The sequence below is a fragment of the Asterias amurensis genome, chromosome 14 (genome assembly GCF_032118995.1).
Source record: "Asterias amurensis chromosome 14, ASM3211899v1".
In the NCBI taxonomy this organism is placed as follows: Eukaryota; Metazoa; Echinodermata; class Asteroidea; order Forcipulatida; family Asteriidae; genus Asterias; species Asterias amurensis.
The window spans coordinates 16738901-16756487 of NC_092661.1; the positions used below are offsets into that span (position 1 = coordinate 16738901).

General features: G+C 39.1%; 3 protein-coding genes across 7 annotated transcripts in view; 2 read left to right on the plus strand and 1 right to left on the minus strand.

Annotated features, from left to right (window-relative positions):
- The window catches only part of LOC139947622 (cyclin-dependent kinase 8-like), an 81382-nt gene that overhangs the window by 61992 nt on the left and 1803 nt on the right, over positions 1–17587 (minus strand). For all 5 annotated transcript variants that reach the window (XM_071945578.1, XM_071945582.1, XM_071945579.1 and 2 more), the window contains exons 2-10: positions 17107–17341; positions 15905–16015; positions 14435–14578; positions 13315–13372; positions 12328–12459; positions 11821–11964; positions 10515–10584; positions 10333–10405; positions 9276–9373 (exon numbers count right to left, since the gene is read on the minus strand). In XM_071945578.1, the coding sequence (XP_071801679.1) occupies positions 9276–9373; positions 10333–10405; positions 10515–10584; positions 11821–11964; positions 12328–12459; positions 13315–13372; positions 14435–14578; positions 15905–16015; positions 17107–17310 (1034 nt within the window). In that variant the 5' untranslated portion in view covers positions 17311–17341. The remainder of the gene's footprint in view (positions 1–9275; positions 9374–10332; positions 10406–10514; positions 10585–11820; positions 11965–12327; positions 12460–13314; positions 13373–14434; positions 14579–15904; positions 16016–17106; positions 17342–17587) is intronic.
- Positions 2261–3220, plus strand: LOC139947625 (histamine H2 receptor-like). Its single transcript, XM_071945585.1, has one exon. It carries the CDS (start codon positions 2261–2263, stop codon positions 3218–3220), a length of 960 nt encoding a protein of 319 aa, XP_071801686.1.
- LOC139947626 (histamine H2 receptor-like) lies at positions 6415–7592 on the plus strand. Its single transcript, XM_071945586.1, has one exon. It carries the CDS (start codon positions 6420–6422, stop codon positions 7365–7367), a length of 948 nt encoding a protein of 315 aa, XP_071801687.1. The 5' UTR covers positions 6415–6419; the 3' UTR covers positions 7368–7592.

Here is a 17587-nt window from a genome sequence, read left to right on the forward strand (position 1 = left end):
GCGCTGCTATTAAAGGCAGTGGACACTATTGGTAATTACTCCAAATAATTATAAGCATAAAACTTTTCTTGGTGACGAGTAATGGGGAGAGGCTGATAGTATAAAACATTGTGAGAAACGGCTCCCTCTGAAGTGCCATATTTTTTGAGGAAGAAGTAATTTTCCACGAATTTGATTTCGAGACCTCAGATTTAGAACTTGAGGTCTCGAAATCGACCATCTAAACGCACACAACTTCGTGTGACAAGGGTGTTTTTTTTTTTCATTATTATCTCGCAACTTCGATGACCGATTGAGCTCAAATTTTCACAGGTTAGTTATTTCTTGCATATGTTGAGATACACCAACAGTGAAGGCTAGTCTTTGACAATTACCAATTGTGTCCACTGCCTTTAAATTTACTATGCCTGGCTAGTAAATTTGCTGACTTGCCGTTTTGGCGTCAGAGAGTTTGGGGGGCATACTACTGAGTGACTGTAGACCCTCACATAATTTAAAAGTTAAATAAACATTACCGAATTGGTTTTTGCTGAAAAAACAGTTGCTGGCAGTGTAAGCACTTTATGTAATCCACCATACACGTACAGAGCGACGTCTAGCCAGACTCACAAGCACTTTATGTAATCAACCGTACATATGTACACAGCGACGTCTAGCTGGACTCTCAGCAAACATTGTTGAAGTTATTACTAAAAGTATCAATAGCACAGAGGTAAAAGACACGGCCAAACAAAGACATGATTGATGTAATGTAAACAAAATAAGGATAGAACACAAATCCTAAAGTGACCAACTTCCTGACTTTCCGTCTGACCGGACAATTATTTTTAAAGCTGCACTGTGGTCATCTTAAGGTTACGTGACTAGAAAACCGCAGAATTAATGATTTTTTTCTACAAAAACACATTTTCGCTGATTGCGCTTTCTACTCGATAGTAAATGACACTGTGGCACTTCGTATGATTGGCTAGACTTTATTCAAGTCCCGTTCTCGTGTGAGAGGTCCCTTAGCATATTGCGACAGCGAGCAAACAAGCCGTAATTTAGCAGTGCGCAGTAGCTATTGTGGTCCCGAACATGGGACTGCGGGATCGTCAAGTCCCAATCCCCTGTGCGGTACAGGCTGGGGAACGCAGAGCATCACAAGACAATAGTTTTCTAGCGATGGGATTGGGACTTGAGCCAAGTCTAATAATTGGCTAGCAATTTTTGTTGACTTGAGATGGTTGGGCAAACATGCATCTACAGGCTGAGTGTTGAAGACACACACACACATCACTTATAGGTTAGGGGAGCTCACTTCAAGATGTTTCATACATCAAAAGGCCAAGAGATGTTATGGATTCGGACGTCTCAAGAGTTGATTTCCCTGGTGCAATGGACTTGACAAAGACTTTTCTAGACTATATTTGTGCCACTGCAGTTGTTTGCTGTGCATGGATTCTAATTATTGCTCTGATTGGTTAAGATCAGTTCATCATGAAAATCCAAGAAATAAATAAAATAAGCTGCTCATAATGTATAAAAGATTTGAGGCATTGCATAGTGAGGTATCGATGAATATTTGATTTGCGGTAACACCATGTGTGTGTCTATTTGCCATGTAGATTTTGTTCTTTAGAAAACTGTCTTGCTATACCGCTACTGGGGAGTACATTTTCAGACTTTCGGGAGACGTCTCAGCTCTGAAAAGAACTGTCCTGCTTTTCCACTTCTATGTGGGCTGGAGGTAGAAAATCAGCTCGTAACGATACTCATCTATAAACCTGGATTTACTGAGGAATTCCTGAATTCAGTTCTTAGACATCTTGGATATAGATGCACAAGGCCTGAAAGGACAAGCGCACCAAGGCATATTCTCCTTGGTAAAGGGCACCCTATGAGGAAATTGTAAATTTCTACTGGAGCATTTCAAGGGCACCAAGGCAATGACCAGGGTGCTTGGAAGCATCACATTCTTTACCTCCGAGAAGTAGCAGGCCTGGATGCAAGAGATTTTCCTTTGTAAAAAAAAAATGAAAACCGTGCAGATTCGCCAGAATTTACTTCCAACAACTCAGGAGAGGAGTGTGTCACGGATTGTATGAGGCGCAATCTGCATTTTTACGGTGAACTGCTGTATCTGACTGTGATTCTATACATCTTAGAAAGCTTCATGTGGTTTTTCTGCTCATCAGCGGCACCCAAAGAACTACCAAATCTGGACAAAGAATTTTGTGGAGTTCTAAGAAAGTGATTAAGGACAGTCTCCTTTGTCACCATGGATGAAAACGGATCAAATTCATCACAATTGACTCGAAACAAAGAAAGAGGAATCTCTGTTTGTCAAGATACATTGTGCGTTTTTACATTTGTGCTGTTTTTTATAACGATAGCTCTGATTGTGATTCTGAATTCAGTATGTCTTGTGGTTTTACGTAAAGTCAGAGGAATCCCAGAAACCACCAAGCTGTTTATGATGTCCCTCACACTTTCTGACCTCTGCACCGGGATGTTCTATGGAATTCCTATTCTGTATTATTTCATGTCTACTTCATCGATAACCAGCGCAACTTACTGCAAGATCTTGCCATTCATAATTATAACATTGGTCACAATAAATGCATCATCAATGGTTATGCTGACAATTGATCGATTCTTAGCCATTACCTACTCACTGCATTATCCGAGGCTGATGACACTTAAAAGGTCAAAGGTCATGGTCACACTGGTATGGACGTTGACCTTAGTAATATACTCTGCCTGTTTCTATATTTTAGATCGTAGCCGACACAAAGAGATGTCAAACAAACATGTATTTCTTTGTGGGACACAATCAAATCTTATGCTGTTTTTATTTATTGCAATTACTGTAGTTTCACTTGGCACAATCCTGACACTTTATGCGTACATTCTGAAAGTTGCTCGATGTCAGGCAAGACTGATCGCTGCTCAGAATATCCTCGGTAACATTGAAGGGAGACAGAATGTTCCAGGGCCGATCAGTACAAAGTCTGCTACCACTGTCATCATTATAACAGGCACTGCTTGCCTTTGCTGGATTCCTTTAATTATCACGGCATCATTATTACTAGGAAACATCACAGGACCGACGAGTATTTATTTAATTGCCAATACTCTATTCAGCAGCAACTGTTGGTTGAATTGCATCATCTACTACTGGAGGAACAGGGAGTTTAGGCAAACGCTGCACAACTTTAGATCATCATGCTGTCATTGACTTTAGAAGATAATTCGACACTTAAAAGCTAAAGTTTTTTTGTGAAAAAAAGTGGCACTATTATGTGTTTCGTTGATAATTTGCGAGATAATATTGGAAGAAAAAACAACCTCCAAATCTAGTTCTGAGGTCTCCAAATCAAATTCAAATATTTTAAAGGAAAATTACTTCTTTTTCGAAAACTACTTTACTTCAGAGGGAGCCGTTTCTCATAATGTTTTATATAATGTAAATCAACAGCTCTCCATTGCTTGTTACCTAGTAAGTTTTTATGCTAACAATTATTTTGAGTAATTACCACATGGTACCACGTGGGCCCAATTTCATAGAGCTGCTAAGCACAAAAATTTGCTTAGCATAAAATTTCGTCCTTGATAAAAACAGGATTACTGACCAAATTTCCATTTGATGGATATTGCCTGTTACTGGTATTCAGCTGTTGTTGGCTTACCCTGAAAACCACATGGAAATTTGGTTGGAAAACCTGTTTTTATGAAGGCAAAAAATGTCATGCTTAGCAAATTTTGGTGCTTAGCAGCTCTATGAAATTGGGCCACGGTGTCAAGTGCTTTTAACAATGTTCTGCTATAAAGCAAAAACAAGCAGTATAATCACATTATTGTCATTTGACTTGGTATTTAATCTTATTCTTGCAAGCATATTATATCCAAGTATTTTTGTGTACATAATCATTTAAAAAAAAAATTCTGTCAAAACTTCTCTTTTTAATGTTTATTTTTTTATTGAATTGTTATTTAATGTCGTTTAAACACAAATCAGCTATTGGGCTGCGATGTTTGAACCCAATCAAAACAGGTTATTCACTCTCTCTATTTCAAACACCAGAGCTTGAGTCCAGTGTGCTCATAACCCTAAGCCACGACATGCCACCTGCGTGTTTTCTACAAAGCACAACTTCAGCTTTTACATCCAGAAGTGGACTTTACTAAGTACATACTAAATTGACGTTTCTTTTCAACAAGAGACCCAATTTTTTCCCCGACTGTGCTTTTTACTTCACAATTACCGAGTTAAAAAAAATCAAAGGCACAGCTATTAAATTAACTATTGTTAGCTTGACTGACTTGAAATGGTTCCAGAATATCTACAGGTTGAGTGCGGAAACGCATCATTTATTGGTTAAGAGTGCTCAATTCAAGACGTTGCACACTGAGACCGAAAGATGTTATCAATTCAGACGTCTCAAGGGTTGTCCACGATTTATTTTCCTGATAAGTGGTGTGATGGACTTGACACAAATTGTCCGGACTATTAATTGTAAAGCTGCAGTCGTTCACTCTACTTAGATTCTTATCTAATAGGTAAAGATTAAACCATCACTGCACAAGGGACGCCCAAGAAACGAATGAAATAAGCTGCTCATAATGTAAATATGAGATTGAGACGTTACATGGTGAGGTATAAAACAATATTTGGTTTGTGAAAACACCATGTGTGTGTCTACTTGCCAGGTAGATTTTATCCCTTCAGAAAACTGTCTTGCTATACAACTACTGCGTACAATTTCGGACCTTCAGGAGACTTCTCAGTTCTGAAAAGAATCGTCCTGCTTTTTAACTTCTAGCTGGGTGGAAAGTAGAAAATCAGCTCATATTGATACTCATCTATTGCTGCTCTCTACACCGGGATTAACTGAGGAATTCCTGAGTTCAGTTCTTAGACATCTGGGATATAGATGCAGGAGATTCTCCTTATTGACATCATGAAACGAAAACCATTTAGATTTGCCAGAATCTACTTCCAACCACAAGGACTGTTCACATGAAGTCTAGATTCAGTAAAGCCTTTCTGCATTGTTAGCTCTGACCTACTGCTTTTAAGAGTAATCCTGACTAAGGTACTAAACGCTGTGAGCCTTTTGTACTTTGGAATTGTCAGTGGCTCAGACAAAACTTCAGAGTTCCTGATTCCAACTGAAAATCACATTGAATTTAATACTTGTAGAGGAGTCTCTGTAGAGGAGTCTCAGAGAGTAACGCTGACTGTAACTCTGACTCTGACCGTGGTACTAAATTCTGTGAGCCTTGTGTATTTTGGAATGGTCAGTGGCTCAAACAAAACTTCAGAGTCCCTGTAACACGACTGAAAAACACCTTGAATTTAATACTTGTAGAGGAGTCTCCTTTGTGACATCATGGATGGGAACGGGTCAAACCTGTCACTTTTAGCATCGGACACAGAGAGTTTGTTCACAAATTGTCAGACGCATTCTCAGAGTTCCTGATTCACGACTGAAAAACACCTTGAATTTAATATTTGTAGAGGAGTCTCCTTTGTGACATCATGGATGGGAATGGATCAAACCAGTCACTTTTAGCATTAGACACAGAGAGTTTGTTCACAAATTGTCAAGACGCATTCTCAGAGCTCCTGATTCACGACTGAAAAACACCTTGAATTTAATACTTGTAGAGGAGTCTCCTTTGTGACATCATGGATAGGAACGGATCAAACCAGTCACTTTTAGCATCGGACACAGAGAGTTTGTTCACAAACTATCAGACGCATTCTCAGAGCTCCTGATTCACGACTGAAAAACACCTTGAATTTAATACTTGTAGAGGAGTCTCCTTTGTGACATCATGGATGGGAACGGGTCAAACCAGTCACTTTTAGCATCGAACACAGAGAGTTTGTTCACAAATTGCCAGACGCACTCTCAGAGTTCCTGATTCACGACTGAAAAACACCTTGAATTTAATACTTGTAGAGGAGTCTCCTTTGTGACATCATGGATGGGAATGGATCAAACCAGTCACTTTTAGCATCGGACACAGAGAGTTTGTTCACAAATTGTCAGACGCATTCTCAGAGTTCCTGATTCACGACTGAAAAACACCTTGAATTTAATACTTGTAGAGGAGTCTCCTTTGTGACATCATGGATGGGAATGGATCAAACCAGTCACTTTTAGCATCAGACACAGAGAGTTTGTTCACAAATTGTCAAGACGCATTCTCAGAGCTCCTGATTCACGACTGAAACCACATTGAATTTAATACTTGTAGAGGAGTCTACTTTGTGACATCATGGATGGGAACGGATCAAACCAGTCCCTTTTAGCATCGTACACAGAGAGTTTGTTCACAAATTGTCAGACGCATTCTCAGAGTTCCTGATTCACGACTGAAAAACACCTTAAATTTAATACTTGTAGAGGAGTCTACTTTGTGACATCATGGATGGGAACGGGTCAAACTTGTCACTTTTAGCATCGAACACAGAGAGTTTGTTCACAAATTGTCAAGACGCACTCTGCCTTTTTATAGCTGCGCTTTATTTTCTAACGATGGCACTGATTCTAGTTTTGAATTCAGTATGTCTCGTGGTTTTACGTCGTGTCAGAGGCATCCAAGATACCACCAAGCTATTTATGATGTCTCTCACACTCTCTGATTTCTGCATAGGGATTTTCTGTGGCATTCCCAGCCTGTATTATTTCATATCCACTTCAATGGCACTCAGTGGTGCTTTCTGTGAAATAATTGTGGCGTATTTACTACTGACATTAATCACAATAAACGCAGTTTCAATGGTGTTGTTGACAATTGATCGATTCTTAGCCATTACCTACACACTGCATTATCCGAGGCTGATGACACTTAAAAGGTCAAAGGTCATTATCCTACTAGTATGGACGTTGACCATAACATTATATTCTGCCTTGTTTTGCCTCTCAAGCAAACCGTCTGAAGATACGAAACAGTTTCAATGTCTGAGGCATCATAATATTCGGAATATATTCATTTCAATTTCTGGAGTTTCACTTGGAACAATCCTAACACTTTATGCGTACATTCTGAAAGTTGCTCGACGTCAGGCACGACTGATTGCATCTCAGAATACCATCGGTAACATTGAAGGGAGACAGAATGTTCCAGGGCCGATCAGTACAAAGTCTGCTACCACTGTCATCATTATAACAGGCACTGCTTGCCTCTGTTGGATTCCTTTTACAATCTTGGCGTCATTTTCATCTAAAGATCTCATGATGCCCTTCAGTATAAAAATAATTGCTCTAACTCTGTATTGCACTAAAAGTTGGTTGAATTGCATCATCTACTACTGGAGGAACAGGGAGTTTAAGCAGGCACTGCAGAACTTCAGATTGTCATGCTGTCACTGACTAAGACAATCCGTCACCAAACCTATCATGCTGAAGGTCAATTTTTAAAGGCAACTTGTAGTCAACCACCAATATATTGCAACAAGGATGATCACATACACACAAAAAACAGACCACATTACACCAGTGTTAGCTGACTTGCTCCCCATCTAACAAAGGGTTAAATATAAACTGTGCCTCATTATTTTTAAGATCTTACTGAAGGTGGTGCCCCAGCATATTTAAGTGATTTTGTGCAGGTACATGTATATACCCCAGGACATCGTGGCTTACGAAGTTACGATCTACAAAACACAAACACTTTCTAAATGAAATTCAGCAAAGTCCAGGGCTTGACATTTTCGTTCAAGCAGGTTTTTAAAAACACACACGATTGTTTTTTTTTTTTCATTTTTAGTTAAAGATGGTGGATCAGAAGTCTTTATGAAGGTAGTTGGACAGAAAGTGTGTACTTGGTAGTAGCCTTTCACTCAATTCATTATTGTAAGTGAATAATTGGAAATACAATTTGTTTCCAATCATATTTACAACACAATGGCTTAGCAAACATCGTTGACGCAGTTTCTTGATTTAGTTCAAGATGTGTCACAGAGAACTAGGTTTTGTTTGTACAAAAATTACCCCATTTATTCCTGATTGTACTTTTTTTACTTAACAATTACTGCTACGGTGGTGCTGTTATTAAATTACCTTTGCATGGCTTGAAATTTACTGAGTTGCCGTATTGACTTAAAACGGTCCAAGCATATTTGATTTCTTGAGTGTAGTAGAAACACACATCATTTATAAATTAAGGGGGCTCACTTCAAGATGCTACACACTGATAGAGACTGATATAGTGGTACAGATGTAGATATTATTGAAGGTAGTGGACACTATTTGTAATTTCTCAAAATAATTGTAGCATAAAAACTTACTTGGTAACAAGCAGCCGAGAGCTGTTGATGGTATAAAACGTTGTGAGAAACGGCTCTCTGAAGTAATGTAGCTTTCGATAAAGAAGTACATTTCCACCAATTTGATTTCGAGACCACAGAATTAGATTTTGAAATCAAGCATCTGAAAGCACACAACTTGTGTGACAAGGGTGTTTTTTTGTTTCATTATTCTTGCGCAACTTTGCTGACCAATTGAGTTCAAATTTTCACAGGTTTGTTATTTTATGCACATGTTGAGATACATGTACACCAAGTGAGAAGACTAGTCTTTGACAATTACCAAAGGTGTCCACTGCCTTTAAATTAGAAACATCTGAAAACTTTTCTAGGATGTATTATTTACATGGTCATTTCATATAAAAGACATGACACTTTCAGTTTTGATCATTTGTTAAGATATTTTGTCACAAGAGACTACAGTGTGTGTAGATGTTTGAACTCAACTTTCTTGAGACATTTATCATGGAATGGCCATTAAAGGTACTGGACACTATTGGTAATTACTCAAAATAATTGTATGCATAACAACTTACTTGGTAACAACCAATGGAGAGCTGTTGATAGTATAAATCATTGTCAGAAACGGCTCCCTCTGAAGTAATGTAGTTGTGGAGAAAGAAGTAATTTTTCACTAAAATATTTGAATTTGATTTCGCAACCTCAAAATTTAATTTTGAGGTCCCCAAATCAAGCATCTAAAAGCACACAATTTTGTGCGACAAGGGTGTTTTTTTCTTCCATTGTTATCTTGCAACTTCGAGGACCAATAGAGTTCAAATTTTTCACAGGTTTGTTATTTTATGCATATGTTGAGATACACCAAGTGAGAAGACTGATCTTTGACAACTACCAAAGGTGTCCAGTGTCTTTAAGGCGCTATACAAAGAACAGTGTCCATGACAAAGGAAGGGAAACAAAATAGAAGACAATTGGTCAAGACATAGAATTAAAATTCTGAAAATGTACTTACTCTGACGTGGGCATTGGTTCTTCTGTAAAATAGGAATCCTCCATTGACTGCTTGGCCGTCATACGCTTTGTAGGGTCCATTGTTAGCAGCTTTGATAGCTAAGGAATCAATGTTGAGATAAAGGATTTATTATATATGGGTTCAGGTACCAGACGCTGATCTTATTCACCTGACACGCATGGGTCCAATTTCATAGAGCTGCTAAGCAGTAAGCACAACAATTTGCTTAGCATGAAATTTCTTCCTTGATAAAAACAGGATTATCAACCAAATATCCATTTGTTGCATATTGCTTGTTACTGGTATTTAGCTGTTGCTTGCTTATCCTGAAAATCACGTGAAAATTGGGTTGGTAATAATTTAAGTTAAACAAAACAAATTTGAAATGGGTTGGATTTATAATATAATAAAGTGCCAACGCTCTTCCAAATCAGCCATCTAGCCCTAATGTTGGCAGTCTCCCTATTTTGTCAATATCTTTGTTGGGGGGGGGGTCCAACCTCTGGTAATCAGTTGAGCCAATTTGTGTGAAATGGGCGTGGCTTACAGTGGATTTATATCGCACTACTATTATAAACAGGGCCCAATTTCATAAAGCTGATAAGCAGAAAATACTGCTAAGCAAAAAATTAGTGGGGCACCAGTCCGATAATGCAAACTTAATCTTAATTTGGCTGGTAACCTGCTTCTGCTAAGCAATACTATTCTGAGCTTGGCATGTTTTGGTACTAACATGCTTTATGAAAATGGGCCCTAGATAGCCCAGCCATTTTAAAATTATAATAGAAATATATATTTATACCGCACGTAATAATAATTCGTTTCTAAGCGTTAAGGCCGATTTATAGTCGGTTGCGCGATGGTCGTGCGATGGAAATCTTGCGCACGATCTTACATGTCTTAAGACTGAGGTCTAAAAACTGTGTCTTTTTATGATTGGGCGTCAAGATTTCCATCGCGCGACCGACTATAAACTGGCCTTTATGGTGGTGGTGTCCTTGAAGACTATAGTAAAACCAGGGCAACAGCACCAACATACATAGATTGTGTAACTCACCAACTGAAATGCTCTTGTCTCTGGCTTGATCTTGTGCTTCTCCATGTACTTGATGAGGCAAGAGCTTGTATAACTAGAAATAAATGACAGAATATGATGAGTTTAATGATCAATAAACAACTCAGCGTGTCAGAGCAAAATCGTATTTTCTCCTAAAGTAATTTTGTTCATAAAACACTCACTTGGATCTTCTGAAGTCTTTGACGAGGGTGGAGTATTCGGGCATTTTCTTGATATCCTCCCAATCTTTCTCTGAAGGTGCGAGAAAAGTAAAACCAAGAAGATGAAGTAATAATAATAACAAGTTTTTTATAAAGCGCATAAATGTGAATTCACAATAACAGTCTCAATGCGCTTTACAATACACTGTAGTGCCATGCAGCCGATTTCACGAAACGCTAGGATTGACCCTATCTCAAGTTAGGACGAGTAAATCGTCCAAACTTAGGTTTAATATTAAGGTCTGCCTGCTACAATGCAGGGTTAGGACTAAGTCCTAAGATTGATCTTAAGTTAGGAAGAGTTTGGTGAAAACGACGGCCGGTCATTGAGCCAATAACATTCCTTTAATCTTTCTCAGCAGCTCCCTGGGGAGTATACAACCCGGGCAACTGTAGCGCTCCAAAGGCTTTTTCATATACCAGTACCAACCTCTACCCTCACAGGTACCCACTTTTACCTCAAGGTAAAGACTAAGCAACTATAGTAAAGTATCTTGCTCAAGGACACAACCAGGACCCCATCTCACACCCCGATTACTTACATTGTAACCGTCAGAACTTGAATTTTATAAAAAAAAAGTGAAGTTAAAAACCCTAGGAATAACCCTAGGAATAATGACCGGCCCTTTCACACTTAGATCGCTTCACCCCTGATATACCCCAGACAACAGGCATACATGTACCTCCGGGAATAGCCACCCCTGCTCTGGAGCAATAAGGGTAAGCGGTGGAACCCCCGAGTAATCTTGAAACGCTAGGAACACTACATGGAATAGGGACCTATGTGGGGACTGCGTGAAAGTGCGCCAGGGTAACTACAGGGTAAAAACCCTCCTGCAGCCGATTTCATGAAACGCTAGGATTGATCCTATCTCGAGTTAGGATGAGTAACTCGTCCTAACTTACGATTAATCTTAAGGTCTGCATGCTACAGTGCAGGGTTGGGACTCGTCCTAAGTCCTAAGATTAATCTTAAGTTTGGAAGAGTTTGGTGAAATCGACGGCTGGGGCCTCTCCCGGGCTGTAGTCCAGGAAGATAAGAGTTTCTGTGTTAGCTGTGTAAGCGAAAATGCCCAGTAACCAAGGTAACGTGGTGTATGCACCCTCACAAGCAAGAATTCCCCTCTAACCTGAGACGTATGCTTGACGTAAGCGCAGAATTCCCTGCTTCCGCAAGTGCCGATTCTTTGCTTGCGGTAAACGACCCATGAAGTTGGGCCCTGTTACTGTATGTGATAAATGATTGAGTACAATTGTCACAACTTACCCAAAGGGAAACCCATGACGTTGAAGATTCTGTCCAACTGGTCATGATGGTACGGATTACTGGTTTTAATGTCTTCTTGACGACAGTGAAAGATCGGTTCGGAGGTAAGTAGTTCAGCAAAGATGCATCCTATGGCCCATATATCTAATGACACAAGAAAGCAGAAAGAAAACTTGTCAAAGGGTGTGCACAGCATTGGTACTACGCCTGGGCAACTAGTAGTTGGATTTTAAAGGACTGAAATTCACAAAGAGCTAAAATTGATCTTAAGACAGTAATAATAATAACCAAAGCGATATAAAGCGCTTAAGAAATACAACAGCAACCAAACAAAAAGAGTACAAAACTACAACTCTTCTTAAGATAAATCTAAGTTGTTTTTTTTCGGGGGGGGGGGGGTGGGGGGTGGGGGTGCGGGGGGGGGAGGGGAGGGGGTATCACCAAGACTTGCTAAGCACAAATGTTGGCAACACCAGTTTTTTTTACTAAAATTTAAAAAAATCTCACCTATTGCTTTTGTGTAGTGTCTCGCCCCCAGTAGGAGCTCCGGAGCGCGATACCAGAAAGTTACGACCACCGGGTCCAGATCGGCGAGTGGCTTCAGCGGAGAGTTGAATAATCTGGCAAAACCCATATCAGCTGTAATTAAACAGAACAAATACCGATGTTTAGTGATAATTGTAGTGACATGGTTTTTCTGTTCACTTAAAGGATTCCGGTACTTTTTCAAAATGTCCATTTACATTTAACTTACAGGGTTTGAAGATAATGATAATAGAAAGATTCCCTTCATATATTACTTACTGATGTGCTTTAGTTTTTCAGAAATGAGCAAAACAAGTCACAAAGAAATTTTTGTCCCAGTGAGACGAAAATTATTTTAACATGTAAAAACATATTAATCAGATGATAATATACCATAATATACCATAACTGGAATACATTTCTACATGCTAAAACTCAAAAAAAAAGTTTTCATGACATTGTTTTACTCATTACTCAAAAACTACAGCACCTCAGTAGGTAATATTTTAAGGGAAGCTTTCTACTATCATTATCTTCAAAATGTTTAAGTTTAATGTACATCTGTGCACATTGTGTTTTGTGTTACAGAAACAGTACAGAGACCCTTTTTTTTAAAGAGGTTTGGGTATTTTTTGTGGGATACAAAACACACAGTGTAATGGTAAATAGGCTAAAATAATTTTCGTCTCCCGAGAATTTTTTTTTTTTTTTTTGAGCGTGAAACCAGGCTTTTTTGCTTGTCCTCACCCACATATTCTTGCTTTAGTGGGGTGTAGAACAAAGAGCCATTCCAACAGCTTTATTCCCCCAATGTGTACATGTACTGCATCTCTTATCTCTTTGGAACTCCCTGCCTGGGTGGCACGGGTGAAAGCGTGAAAGGACTGGACGTTATTCCCTGGGTTTGCCCCTGGGGAATAGAGTAGTCTGAACAGGGGCTTGTGGTGTGAACGGGGCTATAGTGCTCACCAATTTTTACTCTGCCTCTCTCTTGACCCTCCCCCATGACAAGAATATTTGCTGGTTTCTGTGGAGAAATAACAAGGTAATAAATAATACCATTAAATACAGTTATGAAGAAAAAAGACTCATACAAAAAGAGACCGTGGCCCAATTTCATGGCTCTGCTTACCAAGAGTAAAGAATCTGTGCCTACGAAAGCAGGGAATTCTGTGCTTACCTGGAAATGTGTCGCTGTCTTTTTTAAAAACTTACAATTTAATCTCCAAAATTGGAAGATTTTAAATGTTTTCTTCAAAGGAGCTATGTACAAATAGCGCCTGCAGGAAGTCCAGGCTCTGTGGTTTCTTTGTTACATGTAAATTGTAACGTAAAGCCCGGTTTAACTTCCTGCGAATGCGAAGCAAATTTTTTTGTCACAGGGCAGTTTTTGCAGTGAATGTTTCCCAGGAGTTACTAATTATTTGTTGCAAATTTGTGACGTCAAAAGTCGCATTGCACTCGCATTTGCAGGAAGCTCATAATGAACCAGGCTTGACAACGATTTTCAAATACTGTCACAAGCTAAAAAATCACCATCTTTGATGACAAAGGAAAAACTGTCTCCGGACGAGGGTTGTGTGTGGCGCTTAAAGGATTTGGGTACTTTTTCAAAATGTCCATAGGTTTACATTAAACTTACAGGGTTTGAAGATAATGATAGTGGAAAGCTTCCCTCCAAATATTACTTACTGAGGTGCTGCAGTTTTTGAGAAATGAGTAAAACAATGTCAAGAAAATACGTTTGTAAATGATTAAAATAATTTTCATGTCATTGTTTTACTCATTTCTTAAAAACTACAGCACCTCAGTAAGTAATATTTGAAGGGAAGCTTTCCACTATCATTATCAGCACCTCAGCACGAAATATTTTCAGGGAAGCTTTCTACTATCATTATCTTCAAACTGTGTAAGTTTAGTGTAAATCTGTGACCATTGTTTTTTTTTGTCCAACAAAAGTTACATAGACCCTTTAAATGATCGTACACATTTGTACCTTTGCACCGTTTATCATCAAAGATGGCGGCTAGCGCAAGTGATCTATACCAAACAAAAATGTCGGGAAATAAAATGACTAACTAAGACTTACCAGATCTCTGTGTAGTACCCAATTTGAATGTAGATAGTGAATTCCATCGAGGATTTGGAATAGCAAAGACTTAACCATAGTGGGCGGTACAGACGGCGGTCCCTTCTTACTGGCTTTATTCGCTCGATGATGTTTTATGATGTGCTGTGAATCAGTAATGTAAGTAAATAATGTTTATATTTCACAATATTTGCAAAAACAATGTGTCAGTGCAAATATGGCATATCTCCTAAGATGTGTTTCTCACTTAAAATAGACTGGATGCATACACAAAACAAGTACATGCCGAGATATGTAATTTTTGCACTGACTGACGAAATAATAATAACATCAAAGTCTTATGTAGCGCACGTATCTACCAAACAAGGTACTCAAGGCGCTGAGTATTACAAACTTTCAGGAAGATAGGTTATTGCAGTGATGGATTCTGAGACCCAATTATGGGTGCGTTCGTTTAGCTTCCCCTCAGTGTGTGGCGTTTTTTTTCCCAGGACGAACGTGTGCAGATAATAACCCACGTTCGTCCCGCGAAAAAAAAACGCCACACACCAGGGTCGACCCAGGGAAGCTAAACGAACATACCCATTGCAGCACTTATAAGGGTTTACAAGGTGCTACAGCGCATTAAGCAGCCACAACCACGAACACCAGGCGAACCCGGGGCGAAATGTGTATTTGGGCAACATGGGACATTGCTCCATGTAATTCAAGCCCTGACATTCATGTACTTGTTATATGAAGAATCGAGAGTTACTACAAAAGATGACTTCACAAAAGTTTGGGTGAGGTTTGCGGTAGCACAATATAGAGTTGTTTCTGAGAAGAACCGGTGGTTGACAACTCTTTTCCAGAAGACGATCAGAGTATAGTGATCAACACTCTGAATTATCAACCACTGGTTCTTCACAGAATCAACATTTCTCGTCAAAACAGATCTACACATGGTGCTACCGCCAACCTCATCTAGTTATACTCCCACCGTACAAAGTTTCAAATCCTATTCACAAAAAGTGCAAGAACACCTCGCAGATCATGTTGAGGTAGATGCCTACCCTCATCTTTTATCTCATGAAAGCATGAGCATGGAAGTGTCGTGGCCGAGAGGTTAAGAGCATCGAATTCAAACTCTGGTGTTTCTGATCAGCAGAGTGCTTCACCCTTCGGATAGAACGTAAAGCCATTGGTCCCATGTGTTGTGTAACGCATGTAAAAGAACCCAGTGCACTTATCGAAAAGAGAAGGGGTTTGCCAAGGTGTTCCTGGCTAATGCTGCTGTATGCGCCATAACACCTTGTAAACTCCTTATAAGGTGCTTCATAATTGGGTCTCAGAATTCATCTCTGCAACAACCTATCTTTCTAAAAGTTTGTATATACTCAGCGCCTTGAGTACCTTGTTTGGAAGATATGTGCGCTATACATGTATAAGACTTTGATATTGTTATTGTCTATATTTTATTAGAATTCTTACCCAGAGATCATGCTCGGAGAACTCAAAGAGTAGCCAGACCTTCCTGTCTGAGTGGGAGAGGAACACCTTGCGTAGACTGATCACATTGGGATGTTTTAACTCTCTTAATAACTGCAGACAAAGAAGAAAAACCTCAACATAACAAGAATAATACATTTGAAAGCTTTGTGGTCTCTCAAAATTCTTCATATAATAGCTTTGTCCTTTGGATGGGAAGTTAAGCAGTTGGTCCCATGTATTTTCATTTGTAGTGAAAGTAAAATATTCCGAAATACGTATGTATCATGGAAAAGTAGGGGTTAACCCCAGTGTTTCTGGTTCACATACATGTAGCAATCAACCTTGTTTACAGGTTTCCTCAGGCTTGCGAGCTGTGGTGGTTACATTAACTTTTGAAACGTCCATGGTTTCACTAACAGAAATAAAGCCCTTTCTATATTATAAAAAGAAAAGTGTAATGGGCACGATTTACACAATAGAGCTCAGACTGTGGCACATACATGTAAAGAGCAATAAACACAACGATGACGATCCGGTGTAAACTAAAATTTTGCCAGTTAAATCCAGCACATAAAAACTTTATTTAAATGTTTTATTTTATGGTTTGAAGTATGTTGGTGATGCATGCTGCACAAAAGGCCTGTTTTGTTAACTTTTTTTTTTGAGAGGGTAAAGCCATTTTCAGTTTGCAAAGGCCACTGCAATTAAGGAACAGTCTACAGGGAAGCTTTTAAAGGCCGTGGACACTATTGGTAATTATCAAAGACTAGCCTCCACAGTTGGTGTATTTCATCATATATGCATAAAATAATTAACCTGTGAAAATTTGAGCTCAATCGGTCATCGAACTTGCGAGATATGAATGAAAGAAAAAACACCCTTGTCACACGAAGGTGTGTGCGTTTAGATGGTTGATTTCGAGACCTCAAGTTCTAAATCTGAGGTCTCAAAATCAAATTCGTGGAAAATTACTTGTTTCTCGAAAACTATGGCACTTCAGAGGGTGCCGTTTCTCACAATGTTTTATACCATCAACCTCTCCCTATTATGCGTTACCAAGAAAGGTTTTATGCTAATAATTATTTTGAGTAACTACCAATAATGTCCACTGCCTTTAAGGGGCATTGCCGCACTTAATTACTTATTTTTCACACCGTGCAAAGCTTCAATTATCAATAAGACCTAGATCTTTGAAAACTTACAGCAACCTCCCTACATGCAGACATAGATATTCCGGTGCCTTCGATCTGTTTCAGAGCGTACTCCTTCTTGGGGTTGCCTTTCTTGGTGGTCGCTTTGTAGACGTGTCCGTACGTTCCTCGGCCCACCTTGCATCCCTCGTAGTCGAACAAGTCTTCAACCTTCTCCCGCACGTTTGCTGTACGTGTCTTGAATTCAAAGTCCATATTGGCAGACAGCTAATGAATCATGGATAAACTGTGGAGTAAACAAGATGGGAAAGAACGATAAATGAAGGCCTTTTCAAACTGTCACACCGAGGTTGAGAAAGAAACTTTAACCTGACAAAAATAACGAATGCAAACCCAAGGTCACTCTCTTTAAAGGCACTGGACACTATTGGTAATTGTTGAAAAGTTCTCACTTGGTGTATCTCAACATATGCACAAAATAACAAACCTTTGAAAATTTGAACTCAATTGGTCGACGAAGTTGCAAGATAAT

Coding starts and splice junctions, on each gene's coding strand:
- LOC139947625 (XM_071945585.1), top strand. CDS start 2,261: ATGGATGAAAACGGATCAAATTCATCACAATTGACTCGAAACAAAGAA.
- LOC139947626 (XM_071945586.1), top strand. CDS start 6,420: ATGGATGGGAACGGGTCAAACTTGTCACTTTTAGCATCGAACACAGAG.